Source organism: Oncorhynchus clarkii, unplaced genomic scaffold (assembly GCF_045791955.1).
Source record: "Oncorhynchus clarkii lewisi isolate Uvic-CL-2024 unplaced genomic scaffold, UVic_Ocla_1.0 unplaced_contig_12973_pilon_pilon, whole genome shotgun sequence".
Lineage (NCBI taxonomy): Eukaryota > Metazoa > Chordata > Actinopteri > Salmoniformes > Salmonidae > Oncorhynchus > Oncorhynchus clarkii.
In genome coordinates, this window is record NW_027258694.1 from 1 (window position 1) to 20151 (window position 20151).

At 47.1% G+C, this 20151-nt stretch overlaps 1 protein-coding gene across 1 annotated transcript in view; it reads right to left on the minus strand.

Moving 5' to 3' along the window:
* Positions 1–7568: 7568 nt before the first annotated feature.
* Positions 7569–20151, minus strand: part of LOC139398202 (collagen alpha-1(XXIV) chain-like) — a gene marked incomplete at both ends in the record, with an annotated part of 51390 nt that continues 38807 nt past the window's right edge. Inside the window, 3 exons of the mRNA XM_071144323.1 lie at positions 7569–7622; positions 13239–13292; positions 15476–15529. Of these exons, the coding sequence (XP_071000424.1) occupies positions 7569–7622; positions 13239–13292; positions 15476–15529 (162 nt within the window). The remainder of the gene's footprint in view (positions 7623–13238; positions 13293–15475; positions 15530–20151) is intronic.

The following is a 20151-nucleotide window of genomic DNA, read 5'->3' on the forward strand; positions in this document are numbered from 1 at the left end:
AATGTACTGTTTGTGTAGTGTGGCTAGATGGTAGCTGTACTGTTTGTGTAATGTACTGTTTGTGTAGTGCGGCTAGATGGCAGCTGTACTGTTTGTGTAGTGTGGCTAGATGGTAGCTGTACTGTTTGTGTAATGTACTGTTTGTGTAGTGTGGCTAGATGGCAGATGTACTGTTTGTGTAGTGTGGCTAGATGGTAGCTGTACTGTTTGTGTAGTGTGGCTAGATGGTAGCTGTACTGTTTGTGTAGCATGGCTAGATGGTAGCTGTACTGTTTGTGTAATGTACTGTTTGTGTAGTGTGGCTAGATGGCAGCTGTACTGTTTGTGTAGTGTGGCTAGATGGTAGCTATACTGTTTGTTTAGTGTGGCTAGATGGTAGCTGTACTGTTTGTGTAGTGTGGCTAGATGGTAGCTGTACTGTTTGTGTAGTGTGGCTAGATGGTAGCTGTACTGTTTGTGTAGTATGGCTAGATGGTAGCTGTTCTGTTTGTGTAATGTACTGTTTGTGTAGTGTGGCTAGATGGTAGCTGCACTGTTTGTGTAATGTACTGTTTGTGTAGTATGGCTAGATGGTAGCTGTACTGTTTGTTTAGTGTGGCTAGATGGTAGCTGTACTGCTTGTGTAATGTACTGTTTGTGTAGTGTGGCTAGATGGTAGCTCTACTGTTTGTGTAATGTACTGTTTGTGTAGTGTGGCTAGATGGTAGCTGTACTGTTTGTGTAATGTACTGTTTGTGTAGTGTGGCTAGATGGTAGCTCTACTGTTTGTGTAATGTACTGTTTGTGTAGTGTGGCTAGATGGTAGCTGTACTGTTTGTGTAATGTACTGTTTGTGTAGTGTGGCTAGATGGTAGCTGTACTGTTTGTGTAGTGTGGCTAGATGGTAGCTGTACTGTTTGTGTAATGTACTGTTTGTGTAGTGTGGCTAGATGGTAGCTGTACTGTTTGTTTAGTGTGGCTTGATGGTATCTGTACTGTTTGTTTAGTGTGGCTAGATGGTAGCTGTACTGTTTGTGTAGTGTGGCTAGATGGTAGCTGTACTGTTTGTGTAATGTACTGTTTGTGTAGTGTGGCTAGATGGTAGCTGTACTGTTTGTGTAGTGTACTGTTTGTGTAATGTACTATTTGTGTAGTGTGGCTAGATGGTAGCTGTACTGTTTGTGTAATGTACTGTTTGTGTAGTGTGGCTAGATGGTAGCTGTACTGTTTGTGTAGTGTGGCTAGATGGTAGCTGTACTGTTTGTGTAGTGTACTGTTTGTGTAATGTACTGTTTGTGTAGTGTGGCTAGATGGTAGCTGTATTGTTTGTGTAGTGTACTGTTTGTGTAATGTACTGTTTGTGTAGTGTGGCTTGATGGTAGCTGTACTGTTTGTTTAGTGTGGCTAGATGGTAGCTATACTGTTTGTGTAGTGTGGCTAGATGGTAGCTGTACTGTTTGTGTAGTGTACTGTTTGTGTAATGTACTGTTTGTGTAGTGTGGCTAGATGGTAGCTGTACTGTTTGTGTAGTGTGGCTAGATGGTAGCTGTATTGTTTGTGTAGTGTACTGTTTGTGTAATGTACTGTTTGTGTAGTGTGGCTAGATGGTAGCTGTACTGTTTGTGTAGTATGGCTAGATGGTAGCTGTACTGTTTGTTTAGTGTGGCTAGATGGTAGCTGTACTGTTTGTGTAGTGTGGCTAGATGGTAGCTGTACTGTTTGTGTAATGTACTGTTTGTGTAGTGTGGGTAGATGGTAGCTGTACTGTTTGTGTAATGTACTGTTTGTGTAGTGTGGCTAGATGGTAGCTGCACTGTTTGTGTAATGTACTGTTTGTGTAGTATGGCTAGATGGTAGCTGTACTGTTTGTTTAGTGTGGCTAGATGGTAGCTGTACTGCTTGTGTAATGTACTGTTTGTGTAGTGTGGCTAGATGGTAGCTGTACTGTTTGTTTAGTGTGGCTAGATGGTAGCTGTACTGTTTGTGTAATGTACTGTTTGTGTAGTGTGGCTAGATGGTATCTCTACTGTTTGTGTAATGTACTGTTTGTGTAGTGTGGCTAGATGGTAGCTGTACTGTTTGTGTAATGTACTGTTTGTGTAGTGTGGCTAGATGGTAGCTGTACTGTTTGTGTAGTGTGGCTAGATGGTAGCTGTACTGTTTGTGTAATGTACTGTTTGTGTAGTGTGGCTAGATGGTAGCTGTACTGTTTGTTTAGTGTGGCTTGATGGTATCTGTACTGTTTGTTTAGTGTGGCTAGATGGTAGCTGTACTGTTTGTGTAGTGTGGCTAGATGGTAGCTGTACTGTTTGTGTAATGTACTGTTTGTGTAGTGTGGCTAGATGGTAGCTGTACTGTTTGTGTAGTGTACTGTTTGTGTAATGTACTATTTGTGTAGTGTGGCTAGATGGTAGCTGTACTGTTTGTGTAATGTACTGTTTGTGTAGTGTGGCTAGATGGTAGCTGTACTGTTTGTGTAGTGTGGCTAGATGGTAGCTGTACTGTTTGTGTAGTGTACTGTTTGTGTAATGTACTGTTTGTGTAGTGTGGCTAGATGGTAGCTGTATTGTTTGTGTAGTGTACTGTTTGTGTAATGTACTGTTTGTGTAGTGTGGCTTGATGGTAGCTGTACTGTTTGTTTAGTGTGGCTAGATGGTAGCTATACTGTTTGTGTAGTGTGGCTAGATGGTAGCTGTACTGTTTGTGTAGTGTACTGTTTGTGTAATGTACTGTTTGTGTAGTGTGGCTAGATGGTAGCTGTACTGTTTGTGTAGTGTGGCTAGATGGTAGCTGTATTGTTTGTGTAGTGTACTGTTTGTGTAATGTACTGTTTGTGTAGTGTGGCTAGATGGTAGCTGTACTGTTTGTGTAGTATGGCTAGATGGTAGCTGTACTGTTTGTTTAGTGTGGCTAGATGGTAGCTGTACTGTTTGTGTAGTGTGGCTAGATGGTAGCTGTACTGTTTGTGTAATGTACTGTTTGTGTAGTGTGGGTAGATGGTAGCTGTACTGTTTGTGTAATGTACTGTTTGTGTAGTGTGGCTAGATGGTAGCTGCACTGTTTGTGTAATGTACTGTTTGTGTAGTATGGCTAGATGGTAGCTGTACTGTTTGTTTAGTGTGGCTAGATGGTAGCTGTACTGCTTGTGTAATGTACTGTTTGTGTAGTGTGGCTAGATGGTAGCTGTACTGTTTGTTTAGTGTGGCTAGATGGTAGCTGTACTGTTTGTGTAATGTACTGTTTGTGTAGTGTGGCTAGATGGTATCTCTACTGTTTGTGTAATGTACTGTTTGTGTAGTGTGGCTAGATGGTAGCTGTACTGTTTGTGTAATGTACTGTTTGTGTAGTGTGGCTAGATGGTAGCTGTACTGTTTGTGTAGTGTGGGTAGATGGTAGCTGTACTGTTTGTTTAGTGTGGCTAGATGGTAGCTGTACTGTTTGTGTAATGTACTGTTTGTGTAGTGTGGCTAGATGGTAGCTGTACTGTTTGTTTAGTGTGGCTTGATGGTATCTGTACTGTTTGTTTAGTGTGGCTAGATGGTAGCTGTACTGTTTGTGTAGTGTGGCTAGATGGTAGCTGTACTGTTTGTGTAATGTACTGTTTGTGTAGTGTGGCTAGATGGTAGCTGTACTGTTTGTGTAGTGTACTGTTTGTGTAATGTACTATTTGTGTAGTGTGGCTAGATGGTAGCTGTACTGTTTGTGTAATGTACTGTTTGTGTAGTGTGGCTAGATGGTAGCTGTACTGTTTGTGTAGTGTGGCTAGATGGTAGCTGTACTGTTTGTGTAGTGTACTGTTTGTGTAATGTACTGTTTGTGTAGTGTGGCTAGATGGTAGCTGTATTGTTTGTGTAGTGTACTGTTTGTGTAATGTACTGTTTGTGTAGTGTGGCTTGATGGTAGCTGTACTGTTTGTTTAGTGTGGCTAGATGGTAGCTGTACTGTTTGTGTAGTGTACTGTTTGTGTAATGTACTGTTTGTGTAGTGTGGCTAGATGGTAGCTGTACTGTTTGTGTAATGTACTGTTTGTGTAGTGTGGCTAGATGGTAGCTGTACTGTTTGTGTAGTGTGGCTAGATGGTAGCTGTACTGTTTGTGTAATGTACTGTTTGTGTAGTGTGGCTAGATGGTAGCTGTACTGTTTGTGTAGTGTGGCTAGATGGTAGCTGTACTGTTTGTGTAGTGTGGCTAGATGGTAGCTGTACTGTTTGTGTAGTGTACTGTTTGTGAAATGTACTGTTTGTGTAGTGTGGCTAGATGGTAGCTGTATTGTTTGTGTAGTGTACTGTTTGTGTAATGTACTGTTTGTGTAGTGTGGCTTGATGGTAGCTGTACTGTTTGTTTAGTGTGGCTAGATGGTAGCTGTACTGTTTGTGTAGTGTACTGTTTGTGTAATGTACTGTTTGTGTAGTGTGGTTAGATGGTAGCTGTACTGTTTGTGTAATGTACTGTTTGTGTAGTGTGGCTAGATGGTAGCTGTACTGTTTGTGTAGTGTGGCTAGATGGTAGCTGTACTGTTTGTGTAGTGTACTGTTTGTGTAATGTACTGTTTGTGTAGTTTGGCTAGGTGGTAGCTGTATTGTTTGTGTAGTGTACTGTTTGTGTAATGTACTGTTTGTGTAGTGTGGCTAGATGGTAGCTGTACTGTTTGTGTAGTGTGGCTAGATGATAGCTGTACTGTTTGTGTAAAGTACTGTTTGTGTAGTATGGCTAGATGGTAGCTGTACTGTTTGTGTAATGTACTGTTTGTGTAGTGTGGCTAGATGGTAGCTGTACGTACTGTTTGTGTAGTGTGGCTAGATGGTAGCTGTACTGTTTGTGTAATGTACTGTTTGTGTAGTGTGGCTAGATGGTAGCTGTACTGTTTGTGTAATGTACTGTTTGTTTAGTGTGGCTAGATGGTAGCTGTACTGTTTGTGTAGTGTGGCTAGATGGTAGCTGTACTGTTTGTGTAGTGTGGCTAGATGGTAGCTGTACTGTTTGTGTAATGTACTGTTTGTGTAGTGTAGCTAGATGGTAGCTGTACTGTTTGTGTAATGTACTGTTTGTGTAGTGTGGCTAGATGGTAGCTGTACTGTTTGTGTAGTGTGGCTAGATGGTAGCTGTACTGTTTGTTTAGTGTGGCTAGATGGTAGCTGTACTGTTTGTGTAATGTACTGTTTGTGTAGTGTGGCTAGATGGTAGCTGTACTGTTTGTGTAATGTACTGTTTGTGTAGTGTGGCTAGATGGTAGCTGTACTGTTTGTGTAGTGTGGCTAGAAGTGTCTTGTAAGCCCATGTGGGCTGGACACCGTTAGGTGTATGACACTTAAATAAACAACATCAATCATATAATGTAACCGTTACGTGGGCAGTGACTTGAAGTTCCGGAATTCATAATAATGGCCAGAACAGAGCAAATGCAATGGCATCAAACACCTGGAAACCACGTGTTTGATGTATTTGATACCATTCCACCTCCTGTGGTCTGTACTACTCTGTGGGTAGGGATTTATTTATCTCCATTGTGGATTCCTACATTTACTGTGAATCCTTTCACAAAGTGATAGATGGTTCAGACTACTGTGCAGAGGATGTGATGTGGGTGGGCACTCTGCGTCGGTGACTAGGTGGTAGAGTAAGCGCCTCTGCCCGTCTGTGGTGCCAATGTGGGTTGGCACACCAGTGCCAGCCAGGTGGGTGGTGCCAGGAGCCAGTCCAGGCGGTGCCATGGCCAGTCAGTTGCAGAGTTCCACCCAGATGTGTGTCTTTGTCAACGGACAGAGAAAAGTAAAGGAGAAATGCTAAGGAGAGACGTAGAGTGCCCAGTCACCACACAGCTCTCTGGTGGATACTACTGCTGATAGATGGGATCTCTCATGCAGTCACCACACAGCTTTCTTGTGGATACTACTGCTGATAGATGGGATCTTTCATGCAGTCACCACACAGCTCTCTTGTGGATACTACTGCTGATAGATGGGATCTCTCATGCAGTCACCACACAGCTCTCTTGTGGATACTACTGCTGATAGAGAGGATCTCTCATGCAGTCACCACGCAGCTCTCTGGTGGTTACTACTGCTGATAGATGGGGTCTCTTATGCAGTCACCACACACAAGCCCATTATTGCTATGTAAGGTACTGTATCAGTGTACTGTAGTCCTCTGTAGCTCAGTTGCTAGAGCATGGCGTTTGCAACGCTAAGATAGTGGGTTCAATTCCCGGGACTACCCATAAGGAAAAGCATAGGCAAAATGATTTATTATTGTGTCAGTGTCATACTCCTCTCGGCCACCAGGTGTCTCATGAGCTCAACATTAGGCCTGAGCTCGATAATCTCTGATTCAATTCTTTGTGGTGCTCGTAAAACAATCAGCAGCATCTAATAATGCAACACACTCTGTTAATCACCCTAACCTGGAGATTAAATGTGCAAGGATGAATACATATGAAATGTTAGACTGGTGTTTGAGGAAGGAAAATCAGGGTTAGGTTGCATGATTAAATCAGGATTAGGTGCATGATTAAATCAGGATTAGGTGCATGATTAAATCAGGGTTAGGTTACATGATGAAAACAGGGTTAGGTTTGCATGATTAAATCAGGGTTAGGTGTATGATTAAACCAGGGTTAGGTACATGATTAAATCAGGATTAGGTGCATGATTAAATCAGGGTTAGGTTACATGATGAAAACAGGGTTAGGTTTGCATGATTAAATCAGGGTTAGGTGCATGATTAAACCAGGGTTAGGTACATGATTAAATCAGGATTAGGTGCATGATTAAATCAAGGTTAGGTTACATGATGAAAACAGGGTTAGGTTTGCATGATTAAATCAGGGTTAGGTGCATGATTAAACCAGGGTTAGGTACATGATTAAATCAGGATTAGGTGCATGATTAAATCAGGGTTAGGTTACATGATGAAAACAGGGTTAGGTTTGCATGATTAAATCAGGGTTAGGTGCATGATTAAACCAGGGTTAGGTACATGATTAAATCAGGATTAGGTGCATGATTAAATCAGGGTTAGGTTACATGATGAAAACAGGGTTAGGTTTGCATGATTAAATCAGGGTTAGGTGCATGATTAAACCAGGGTTAGGTACATGATTAAATCAGGATTAGGTGCATGATTAAATCAGGGTTAGGTACATGATTAAACCAGGGTTAGGTACATGATTAAATCAGGATTAGGTGCATGATTAAATCAGGGTTAGGTTACATGATTAAATCAGGGTTAGGTTACATGATGAAAACAGGGTTAGGTTTGCATGATTAAATCAGGATTAGGTGCATGATTAAACCAGGGTTAGGTACATGATTAAATCAGGATTAGGTGCATGATTAAATCAGGGTTAGGTTACATGATGAAAACAGGGTTAGGTTTGCATGATTAAATCAGGGTTAGGTACATGATTAAATCAGGGTTAGGTTACATGATTAAATCAGGGTTAGGTTACATGATGAAAACAGGGTTAGGTTTGCATGATTAAATCAAGGTTCCTGTTGTCCATTATAGCTCACATTGTTACTGATGAGACATGTAGAACAGAACAGAGGAGGGAAAGAGAGTGGAGGAGGGAGGTAAAAATAGTTATCCTACCCTTCTGCCCTTTGGCCCCGGGACCCCTGGTATACCCCTCTGCCCCTGAGGACCCTGGGAGGGAGAGCGAGAAGGAGAGTGGGAGGGAGAGCGAGAGGGAGAGTGGGAGGGAGAGAGAGAGAGAGAGGGGAGGGAGAGAGAGAGAGAGAGTGGGAGGGAGGGAGAGAGAGAGAGAGAGGGAGGGAGGGGAGAGAGAGAGAGAGGGAGAGAGAGAGAGAGAGAGAGGGGAGGGAGGGAGAGAGAGAGGGGAGGGAGGGAGAGAGAGAGAGAGAGAGAGAGGGAGGGGGGATTGTTATTGATGTGTTCGAGAGAGTTCATGACCGTTCAATTCAGTTGCAGTGTCACAGTTCACAAATGCTAGATGTGGAACAGGAGAGATGCAACCCAATCAATTACACAGTAAGTCACACTGTTTCTGTTTGAAATAGAGCAGACAATCATCTACATTCCACCTGTTGATCAGATGTTTTCTGATGTGATCACCCAGCTGTAGTGTAGATGTACAGTAGAAGCTACAATGGATGCTATTAAGTGAGAGTGTTTACACTGACTAAATGAGGCTAAATGAGCATTGTCTATCTACTGTATATAAAATGTCTCAACCCTATCCGGTCACCTACAGACAGTCAAAATGAGTCAGAGTAAAGAAGCTGTCTATTGAAGTACTGTGCTTATGGAAGGCCAGACTTTAATGTGAGAAACAGGCAAAATTATATCAAGTTTCCCAGTTAAATGGTAAATATTTATAATAGTACAAGATCATTTACAAGAAATCTTCAGACTCTGTCACGAACATTACCGAAGGTGGCTCCCCTTCTTGTTTGGGTGGCGCACGGTGGTCGTCGTCACCGGTCTACTAGCTGCCACAAATCCTTTGTTCCGTGTTCGTTTGGTTTTGTCTAATTGGTTTCACCTGTTCATTGTTTGGTTGTTAGGGTGGTGTTATTTAAGTTCGTTTAGCCCACTTCTGTTTGTGCAGGCTTGTTCTTCTGTATTTGTGAGAGGTGCTAGTGTTTTGTTGGGTTTTCTCGCTGTCCTGGTATTTTACCTAAGGGTACTATTTGTTTTAATAGTTACGCCTGTGTTGGGTAAATACTATTTTGTTCTTTTTGATTTTGGACATTAAAGCGTGTTTTTTCCCGCATCCTTTGCTCTCTGCGCCTGACTCCACACCCATTCACTCATTGAGCGTTACAGAAGCCCGCACCAACCTTATGGAGTCAGCAGGAGCAGCGACCACCCCTCTCCCCACGATGGAGGAGAGAGTCCCTCATCACACGTCCATCCTCCATCGCATCGGATCAGCGATGGATCAACTGATGGAGAGGATGGACCGTTGGGAGAGGAGTGTTTTTCCTACTACCCCACCTACCCTCCCACCAGCAACTCTACCATCTCCTCCAGCGGGATCCGGTGCCAGCGCTCTGCACATTACGCCTCCGAGGGAGTAAGATGGAGTGGCGGTGGGGTGCCATGGATTTCTGCTACAACTAGATCTCTACCTGGCCACCGTTCGGCCGGCTCCCTCGGACGAGAAGAGCGTGAGTGTCCTCGTCTCTTGCCTGACGGGTAGAGCCCTAGAGTGGGCCAATGCTGTCTGGAACGGGCCCGACTCAGCGAGGGGCGACTACCCGGAGTTCACCTGCCGTTTCCCGGCCGTGTTCGATCACCCTCCGGAGGGCCGAGCGGCAGGTGAGAGGTTGTTCCATCTCCGGCAGGGGACGAGGAGCGCGCAGGACTTCACGCTGGATTTCCGGACCTTGGTCGCTGGTACAGGGTGGAACGACAGGGCCCTGATAGACCATTACAGGTGTAGCCTGAGAGAGAGGTCGTCCGCAGGGAGCTGGCTTGTCGGGACACTACGCTCAGCCTGGATGAACTGATAGACCTGTCGATCCGGTTAGACCATCTGCTAGCTGCTCGCGGACGTTCTGAAAGGGTCCTGTTAGTTCCACCTCCTGACCCTCCTGCTCCTATCCCGATGGAGCTAGGAGGGGCCGCATCTAGGGACATCGGCGGAGGAGGCTCCTCCTGTACCAGTTGTGGCCGGAGAGGGCACACTTCAGGTCGGTGCTGGAGGAGTTCATCTGGGAGTCGAGAGGGCAGGCAGAACACTCCTCGGTTACCCCAGGTGAGTCAGCACCACACTCTCCCAGAGTTTCCTGCTGGTCACATGTTTTTATTAATTTGTTTCCTTAAATTTGTTCCCTCTCTCCAGCATAAGGCGCTAGTCGATTCAGGCGCAGCTGGGAACTTTATAGATCGCGGACTCGCTCAGAGGTTGAGGATTCCGTTAGTTAAGGTAGAACCCCATTTCCCTGTGCACTCTTTAGATAGTCGACCGTTAGGGTCAGGGCTGGTCAGGGAGGCCACAATTCCTCTGGAGATGATTACGCAGGGGAATCATAAGGAGCGGATTAGTCTGTTCCTTATCGATTCACTTGCGTTTCCGGTGGTGCTGGGGATTCCCTGGCTGGCTATTCACAATCCGACGATTTCGTGGAAACAGGGAACTCTCCAGGGGTGGTCTGATGAGTGTTCAGGCAGGTGTGTAGGAGTTTCCATCGGTGCGACAACGGTGGAGAGTCCAGACCAGGTTTCCACCGTGCGCATTCCCACTGAGTATGCCGATTTGGCTATCGCTTTCAGTAAAAAGAAAGCGACCCAATTACCACCCCATCGACAGGGGGATTGCGTGATAAACCTCCAGGTAAACGCTGCACTCCCCAGGAGTCATGTGTATCCTTTATCCCAGGAGGAGACGTTGGCTATGGAGACATATGTCACGGAAGCTCTGGGACAGGGGTACATTCGGCCCTCCATGTCACCCGTCTCCTCAAGTTTATTTTTTGTGAAGAAAAAGGATGGTGGTTTGCGTCCGTGTATTGATTATCGAGGTCTCAATTCCATCACGGTGGGTTTTAGTTACCCACTACCTCTCATCGCTACGGCAGTGGAATCATTTCACGGAGCGCAGTTCTTCACGAAACTGGATCTCAGGAGCGCGTATAATCTGGTGCGTATTTGGGAGGAAGATGAGTGGAAAACCGCGTTTAGTACCACATCTGGCCATTATGAGTACCTCGTCATGCCGTACGGGTTAAAGAATGCTCCAGCTATCTTTCAATCCTTCGTTGACGAGATTCTCAGAGACCTGCATGGACAGGGTGTGGTGGTGTATATTGACGATATTTTGATCTACTCCGCTACACGCACCGCGCATGTGTCTCTGGTGCGCAAGGTTCTTGGGCAACTGCTGGAGCATGACCTGTACGTGAAGGTGGAGAAATGTGAGTTTTCCAAACGAGCCGTTTCCTTCCTGGGTTATCGCATTTCCAGCTCGGGTGTGGTAATGGAGGGTGACCGCGTCAAGGCTGTGCGTAATTGGCCGACTCCGACCACGGTAAAGGAGGTGCAGCGGTTCTTAGGGTTTGCCAATTACTCCTGGAGGTTTATCCGGGGTTTTGGTCAGGTAGCAGCTCTTATTACCTCACTGCTGAAGGGGGGCCGGTGCGTTTGCAGTGGTCAGCAGAGCTTTCCGTAGGTTGAAGGCGCTGTTCACCGAGGCGCCGTGTTGGTGCATCCGGACCCTTTTTTGGCGTTCATAGTAGAGGTGGACGCATCCGAGGCTGGGGTTGGAGCGGTGCTCTCACAGCGCTCGGGTACGCCACCGAAGCTCCGCACCTGTGCTTTTTTTTCGAAGAAGCTCGGGCCAGCGGAGTGGAATTATGATATGGGGGACAGAGAGTTGTTGGCTATGGTTAAGGCCCTGAAGGTGTGGAGACACTGGCTTGAGGGGGCTAAGCACCCTTTCCTCATCTGGACTGACCACCGTAACCTGAGGTATATCCGATCAGCTAGGAGACTGAATCCTCGTCAGGCAAGGTGGGCCATGTATTTCACCAGATTTCGTTTTACTATCTCGTATCGACCAGGTTCCCTCAACACTAAGGCCGACGCGCTGTCCCGCCTCTATGACACTGAGGACCGGTCCATCGATCCTACTCCCATCATTCTGGCAGCTAAGCCGGTGGCACCAGTAGTATGGGAGGTGGACGCGGACATCGAGTGGGCGCTAAGGGAGGAACCTGCGCCTCCACAGTGTCCGGAGGGTCGTAGGTACGTGCCGCTCGCTGTTCGTGATCAATTGATTCGATGGGCTCATAGTCTACCCTCGTCGGGTCACCCGGGTATTTCAAGGACAGTGCGAGGTCTTAGGGGGAAGTACTGGTGGCCCACCTTGGTGAGGGATGTGCGGTTCTATGTCTCCTCCTGTTTGGTGTGCGCCCAGAGTAAGGCTCCTTGGCACCTGCCACGAGGGAAGTTACAACCCCTCCCCGTTCCACAACGGCCGTGGACCCATCTATCGGTGGATTTTTTTACTGACCTTCCCCCCTCTCAGGGAAACACGACGATCCTGGTCGTTGTGGATCGGTTCTCTAATTCCTGCCGTCTTATCCCGTTGCCCTTATCCCGTTGTCTCCCTACGGCCCTGCAGACTGCGGAGGCTCTGTTCACCCATGTCTTCCGGCACTACGGGGTGCCCGAGGATATTGTTTCTGATCGGGGTCCCCAGTTTACCTCCCGAGTGTGGAGGGCATTTATGGAACGTTTGGGGGTCTCGGTCAGCCTGACCTCAGGGTATCACCCGGAGAGTAATGGGCAAGTGGAGAGAGTGAACCAGGAAGTGGGTAGGTTTCTGCGGTCGTATTGCCAGGATCGGCCAGGGGAGTGGGCGAGATACATCCCCTGGGCTGAAATGGCCCAGAATTCACTAAGCCACTCCTCTACCAACATGTCACCGTTTCAGTGCGTGATGGGGTACCAGGCGGTCCTGGCACCATGGCATCAGAGCCAGACTGAGGCTCATGCGGTGGAGGAGTGGGTGCAGCGCTCTAAGGAGATCTGGAGGGCCGTCCAGGAGTCATTACGTCAGGCGAGTGGACGGCAGAAGAAGAGCACTGACCGTCACCGCAGTGAGGCCCCCGTGTTTGCACCGGGGTACAGGGTCTGGCTCTCGACCCGAAACCTGCCCCTCCGCTTGCCCTGCCGGAAGCTGGGTCCGCAGTGTGTAGGGACATTTAAAGTCCTGAGGAGAATAAACAAGGTTTGTTATCGATTATTACTTCCTTCGTATTATCGCATTAACCCCTCGTTTCATGTGTCTCTCCTCGGGCCGGTGGTAGCTGGTCCCATGCAGGAAGGTGAGGTTCCGGAGGTCCCTCCGCCCCCTCTGGACATCGAGGGGTCCCCGGCGTACACGATACGAGCTATTCTGGACTCAAGACACTGGGTGAGGGGCCTGCAGTACCTCGTTGACTGGGAGGGGTACGGTCCGGAGGAGAGGTGCTGGGTCCCGGTGGGGGATTGTTGTACATAGCCATAATATGACATTTGAAATGTCTGTATTCCTTTGAAAAGGTTTACTCTACATTTTTTATTGTTTATTTCACTTTTGTTTATGATCTATTTCACTTGCTTTGGCAATGTAAAGATATGTTTCCCATGCCAATAAAGCCCTTTGAATCGAATTAAGAGAGCGAGAGAGAGAGAGAGAGAGAGAGGGACAGAGAGAGAGGGAGGTAGAGAGAAAATGCTATCCTAACATTATATGAGTAGGATAGAACGTCAGACATATTTCACAACAAAGTTTCATTGCTGAAGACTTACAAATGGGCCTTGCAGACCTACATCGCCGGGTCCGCCTGGTAAGCCTGGATACCCCTTGGACCAAAACAGAAACCAGAAGAAAGGACAAACAATTAGTGAGGAAAGTAAAGTACATTTTGCAAAGTAAAGTAAGCTGTTAATTGTAGGAGACTTGGGCAATTTCCTTGTCTGGGCATGTAACCATTAATGTGACTGTTGATTGATTGATTGGTTGATTGAGAAGAGTCTCTCCTTCAGCGTACTGAGCTCGAACTAATGCCAGAGAACAAGAGAGAGGAACACAGCCAAGGTTTCTGGTTAGTACAGGGAGCAGTGTGTGTATGCAACTCTCCCTCTGTACAGCCAATCTATGCTAATGGTTAACTAAAATAAAATCATTCAACTGAAACTCCATCCCTGTTATGCAATCATTCCAAAATAAAACTACATTTTACAAGGACCCTGACATCAACACTGAATTATTCCTGAAGCCCTTGGCTTTGTGGTTTTGCTTGTCTGCAGTGTGGCTGTTACAGGACAGGAAGGTTTGGCCAGGGCCACCATCACTCATCCCACTGACTGGTTGCAGCCAGCCAGCCAACCATCCAGTCAGCCAACCAGCCAGCCAGCCAGCCAACCTGTCAGCCAGACAGCCAGCAAGTAAACCAGTTAGACAGCCAGCCAGCGAGGCAGCCAAGGAGACAGGCAGCCAGCCAGCCAGCCATCCAGCCAGCCAAGGAGACAAGCAGCCAGTCAGCAGCCAGACGATCAACCAGGGAGCCAGCCAGCCAGCCAGCCAGCCAGCCAGAAGCTCAGGGCTGGTGACCAAAGACACAAACCTGGAGCTGTCTGTCCACAGGCCCTAAGCCAGCAAGGAACATCAACCAGTCTCTCTCTGTCTCCAGACACTCCACAGAACACTGCAGTGCTCACAAAGCTCTGCTACACTAGAATGCTCACAGACACAGGCAGGGCTTAACCACAGGGAGAGAGAGCGAGGGGGAGAGACACAGGTCAAGGCTATAACAGAGCATTCACAGACAGAGAGAGAGAGGTACACAGGTCAAGGCTACAGAAGAACTTTCACAGACAGACACAGAGAGAGAGGGACACAGGTCAAGACTACAGAAGAACATTCACAGACAGACACAGAGAGAGAGGGACACAGGTCAAGACTACAGAATAACATTCACAGACAGACACCGAGAGAGAGGGACACAGGTCAAGACTACAGAAGAACATTCACAGACAGACACAGAGAGAGAGGGACACAGGCCAAGACTACAGAAGAACATTCACAGACAGACACAGAGAGAGAGGGACACAGGTCAAGACTACAGAATAACATTCACAGACAGACACAGAGAGAGAGGGACACAGGCCAAGACTACAGAAGAACATTCACACACAGACACAGAGAGAGAGGGACACAGGTCAAGACTACAGAATAACATTCACAGACAGACACAGAGAGAGAGGAACACAGGCCAAGACTACAGAAGAACATTCACACACAGACACCGAGAGAGAGGGACACAGGTCAAGACTACAGAAGAACATTCACAGACAGACACAGAGAGAGAGGGACACAGGCCAAGACTACAGAAGAACATTCACAGACAGACACAGAGAGAGGGACACAGGTCAAGACTACAGAAGAACATTCACAGACAGACAGAGAGAGAGGGACACAGGCCAAGATTACAGAAGAACATTCACAGACAGACACAGAGAGAGAGTGACACAGGTCAAGACTACAGAAGAACATTCACAGACAGACACAGAGAGAGAGGGACACAGGCCAAGACTACAGAAGAACATTCACAGACATACACAGAGAGAGGGACACAGGTCAAGACTACAGAAGAACATTCACAGACAGACACAGAGAGAGAGGGACACAGGTCAAGACTACAGAAGAACATTCACAGACAGACAGGGGAAGAGAACATAGGAGGATAGTGTACCGAACTCTAAGATAGGTATCCCAAACGCTAAAGAGGAAATAACATTTATATTAAGATATGGGACAGAGCCATACAGTAGTTACATCATTTTTAGATAATGCCTTGAGGTTCAGAGTTAAAGTTGATCAAACACAGAAAATACAGAAACTAAGATAACAAAAAGTGCTGTTGATATGCCTCCAAACCCCTGGGAGGCAGGGACTGAGCTGCCAACATGCCACCAGTGTAATGCTTCCAGACACTCTCTCTAAGTGGTGCATATAGACATTGTGTACTTAGTTCTGTACTTACCCTGGACCCCATCTCCCCAGGAGGACCCAACGGACCTGCAGGACCACGGTCACCCTGGGAAACACAAGCACAGGAGAAGGATCGTTAACCGCTGTACCACCACCGACCTGCACCTCCATACATCCAAACATCAAACCTATCGGCTCCACAGGACATGAGGTAATATGAGAGCCTCCAGAACACAGTACAGGCTAGAGTGAGAGCTGTAAATATCACAGAGTGGGCATTTAAAGTGGATACTAATGTCTGTCTATAGTAAAATCCCCCCACTCACACTATGTAACAGGACTGGCCAGCTTGTTACAGTAAAACTCTGAAAGTTGTGGATGGATGAGCCTGACTGGGTCTCTCCTCTAGTATCTAACAGTCTGACTGGGTCTCTCCTCTAGTATCTAACAGTCTGACTGGGTCTCTCCTCTAGTCTCTAACAGCCTAACTGGGTCTCTCCTCTAGTATCTAACAGTCTGACTGGGTCTCTCCTCTAGTATCTAACAGTCTGACTGGGTCTCTCCTCTAGTATCTAACAGTCTGACTGGGTCTACCCTCTAGTATCTAACAGTCTGACTGGGTCTCTCCTCTAGTCTCTAACAGTCTGACTGGGTCTCTCCTCTAGTATCTAACAGTCTGACTGGGTCTATCCTCTAGTATCTAACAGTCTGACTGGGTCTCTCCTCTACAGTCTGACTGGGTCTCTCCTCTAGTATCTAACAGCCTGACTGGGTCTCTCCTCTAGTATCTAACAGTCTGACTGGGTCTCTCCTCTAGTCTCTAACAGCCTAACTGGGTCTCTCCTCTAGTATCTAACAGTCTGACTGGGTCTCTCCTCTAGTATCTAACAGTCTGACTGGGTCTCTCCTCTAGTATCTAACAGTCTGACTGGGTCTACCCTCTAGTATCTAACAGTCTGACTGGGTCTCTCCTCTAGTCTCTAACAGTCTGACTGGGTCTCTCCTCTAGTATCTAACAGTCTGACTGGGTCTACCCTCTAGTATCTAACAGCCTGACTGGGTCTCTCCTCTACAGTCTGACTGGGTATCTCCTCTAGTATCTAACAGCCTGACTGGGTCTCTCCTCTAGTATCTAACAGTCTGACTGGGTCTCTCCTCTAGTCTATAACAGCCTGACTGGGTCTCTCCTCTAGTATCTAACAGTCTGACTGGGTCTCTCCTCTAGTATCTAACAGCCTGACTGGGTCTCTCCTCTAGTATCTAACAGCCTGACTGGGTCTCTCTAGTATCTAACAGTCTGACTGGGTCTCTCCTCTAGTATCTAACAGTCTGATTGGTTCTCTCCTCTAGTCTCTAACAGCCTGACTGGGTCTCTCCTCTAGTATCTAACAGTCTGACTGGGTCTCTCCTCTAGTATCTAACAGTCTGACTGGGTCTACCCTCTAGTATCTAACAGTCTGACTGGGTCTCTCCTCTACAGTGTGACTGGGTCTCTCCTCTAGTATCTAACAGCCTGACTGGGTCTCTCCTCTAGTATCTAACAGTCTGACTGGGTCTCTCCTCTAGTCTCTAACAGCCTAACTGGGTCTCTCCTCTAGTATCTAACAATCTGACTGGGTCTCTCCTCTAGTATCTAACAGTCTGACTGGGTCTACCCTCTAGTATCTAACAGTCTGACTGGGTCTCTCCTCTACAATCTGACTGGGTCTCTCCTCTAGTATCTAACAGTCTGACTGGGTCTCTCCTCTAGTCTCTAACAGCCTGACTGGGTCTCTCCTCTGGTCTCTAACAGTCTGACTGGGTCTCTCCTCTAGTCTCTAACAGTCTGACTGGGTCTCTCCTCTAGTATCTAACAGTCTGACTGGGTCTCTCCTCTAGTATCTAACAGTCTGACTGGGTCTCTCCTCTAGTATCTAACAGTCTGGGCCTCTCCTCTAGTATCTAACAGCCTGACTGGGTCTCTCCTCTAGTATCTAACAGTCTGACTGGGTCTCTCGTCTAGTCTCTAACAGTCTGACTGGGTCTCTCCTCTAGTATCTAACAGCCTGACTGGGTCTCTCCTCTAGTATCTAACAGTCTGACTGGGTCTCTCCTCTAGTATCTAACAGTCTGACTGGGTCTCTCCTCTAGTATCTAACAGTCTGACTGGGTCTCTCCTCTAGTCTCTAACAGCCTGACTGGGTCTCTCCTCTAGTCTCTAACAGTCTGACTGGGTCTCTCCTCTAGTATCTGACTGGGTCTCTCCTCTAGTATCTAACAGTCTGACTAGGTCTCTCCTCTAGTCTCTAACAGTCTGACTGGGTCTCTCCTCTAGTCTCTAACAGCCTGACTGGGTCTCTCTTCTAGTCTCTAACAGCCTGACTGGGTTTCTCCTCTAGTCTGTAACAGCCTGACTGGGTCTCTCCTCTAGTCTCTAACAGTCTGACTGGGTCTCTCCTCTAGTCTCTAACAGTCTGATTGGGTCCCTCCTCTAGTATCTAACAGTCTGACTGGGTCTCTCCTCTAGTATCTAACAGTCTGACTGGGTCTCTCCTCTAGTATCTAACAGCCTGACTGGGTCTCTCCTCTAGTATCTAACAGCCTGACTGGGTCTCTCCTCTAGTCTCTAACAGTCTGACTGGGTCTCTCCTCTAGTCTCTAACAGCCTGACTGGATCTCTCCTCTAGTATCTAACAGTCTGACTGGGTCTTTCCTCTAGTATCTAACAGTCTAACTGGGTCTCTCCTCTAGTATCTAACTGGGTCTTTCCTCTAGTATCTAACTGGGTCTCTCCTCTAGTCTCTAACAGCCTGACTGGGTCTCTCCTCTAGTATCTAACAGTCTGACTGGGTCTTTCCTCTAGTCTCTAACAGTCTGACTGGGTCTCTCCTCTAGTATCTAACAGTCTGATTGGTTCTCTCCTCTAGTCTCTAACAGCCTGACTGGGTCTCTCCTCTAGTATCTAACAGTCTGACTGGGTCTCTCCTCTAGTATCTAACAGTCTGACTGGGTCTACCCTCTAGTATCTAACAGTCTGACTGGATCTCTCCTCTAGTCTCTAACAGCCTGACTGGGTCTCTCCTCTGGTCTCTAACAGTCTGACTGGGTCTCTCCTCTAGTCTCTAACAGTCTGACTGGGTCTCTCCTCTAGTATCTAACAGTCTGACTGGGTCTCTCCTCTAGTCTCTAACAGTCTGACTGGGTCTCTCCTCTAGTATCTAACAGTCTGACTGGGTCTCTCCTCTAGTATCTAACAGTCTGACTGGGTCTCTCCTCTAGTATCTAACAGTCTGGGTCTCTCCTCTAGTATCTAACAGCCTGACTGGGTCTCTCCTCTAGTATCTAACAGTCTGACTGGGTCTCTCCTCTAGTCTCTAACAGTCTGACTGGGTCTCTCCTCTAGTATCTAACAGCCTGACTGGGTCTCTCCTCTAGTATCTAACAGTCTGAATGGGTCTCTCCTCTAGTATCTAACAGTCTGACTGGGTCTCTCCTCTAGTATCTAACAGTCTGACTGGGTCTCTCCTCTAGTATCTAACAGTCTGATTGGTTCTCTCCTCTAGTCTCTAACAGCCTGACTGGGTCTCTCCTCTAGTATCTAACAGTCTGACTGGGTCTCTCCTCTAGTATCTAACAGTCTGACTGGGTCTACCCTCTAGTATCTAACAGTCTGACTGGGTCTCTCCTCTACAGTGTGACTGGGTCTCTCCTCTAGTATCTAACAGCCTGACTGGGTCTCTCCTCTAGTATCTAACAGTCTGACTGGGTCTCTCCTCTAGTCTCTAACAGCCTGACTGGGTCTCTCCTCTAGTATCTAACAATCTGACTGGGTCTCTCCTCTAGTATCTAACAGTCTGACTGGGTCTACCCTCTAGTATCTAACAGTCTGACTGGGTCTCTCCTCTACAATCTGACTGGGTCTCTCCTCTAGTATCTAACAGTCTGACTGGGTCTCTCCTCTAGTCTCTAACAGCCTGACTGGGTCTCTCCTCTGGTCTCTAACAGTCTGACTGGGTCTCTCCTCTAGTCTCTAACAGTCTGACTGGGTCTCTCCTCTAGTATCTAACAGTCTGACTGGGTCTCTCCTCTAGTATCTAACAGTCTGACTGGGTCTCTCCTCTAGTATCTAACAGTCTGGGCCTCTCCTCTAGTATCTAACAGCCTGACTGGGTCTCTCCTCTAGTATCTAACAGTCTGACTGGGTCTCTCCTCTAGTCTCTAACAGTCTGACTGGGTCTCTCCTCTAGTATCTAACAGCCTGACTGGGTCTCTCCTCTAGTATCTAACAGTCTGACTGGGTCTCTCCTCTAGTATCTAACAGTCTGACTGGGTCTCTCCTCTAGTATCTAACAGTCTGACTGGGTCTCTCCTCTAGTCTCTAACAGCCTGACTGGGTCTCTCCTCTAGTCTCTAACAGTCTGACTGGGTCTCTCCTCTAGTATCTGACTGGGTCTCTCCTCTAGTATCTAACAGTCTGACTAGGTCTCTCCTCTAGTCTCTAACAGCCTGACTGGGTCTCTCTTCTAGTCTCTAACAGCCTGACTGGGTTTCTCCTCTAGTCTGTAACAGCCTGACTGGGTCTCTCCTCTAGTCTCTAACAGTCTGACTGGGTCTCTCCTCTAGTCTCTAACAGTCTGATTGGGTCCCTCCTCTAGTATCTAACAGTCTGACTGGGTCTCTCCTCTAGTATCTAACAGTCTGACTGGGTCTCTCCTCTAGTATCTAACAGCCTGACTGGGTCTCTCCTCT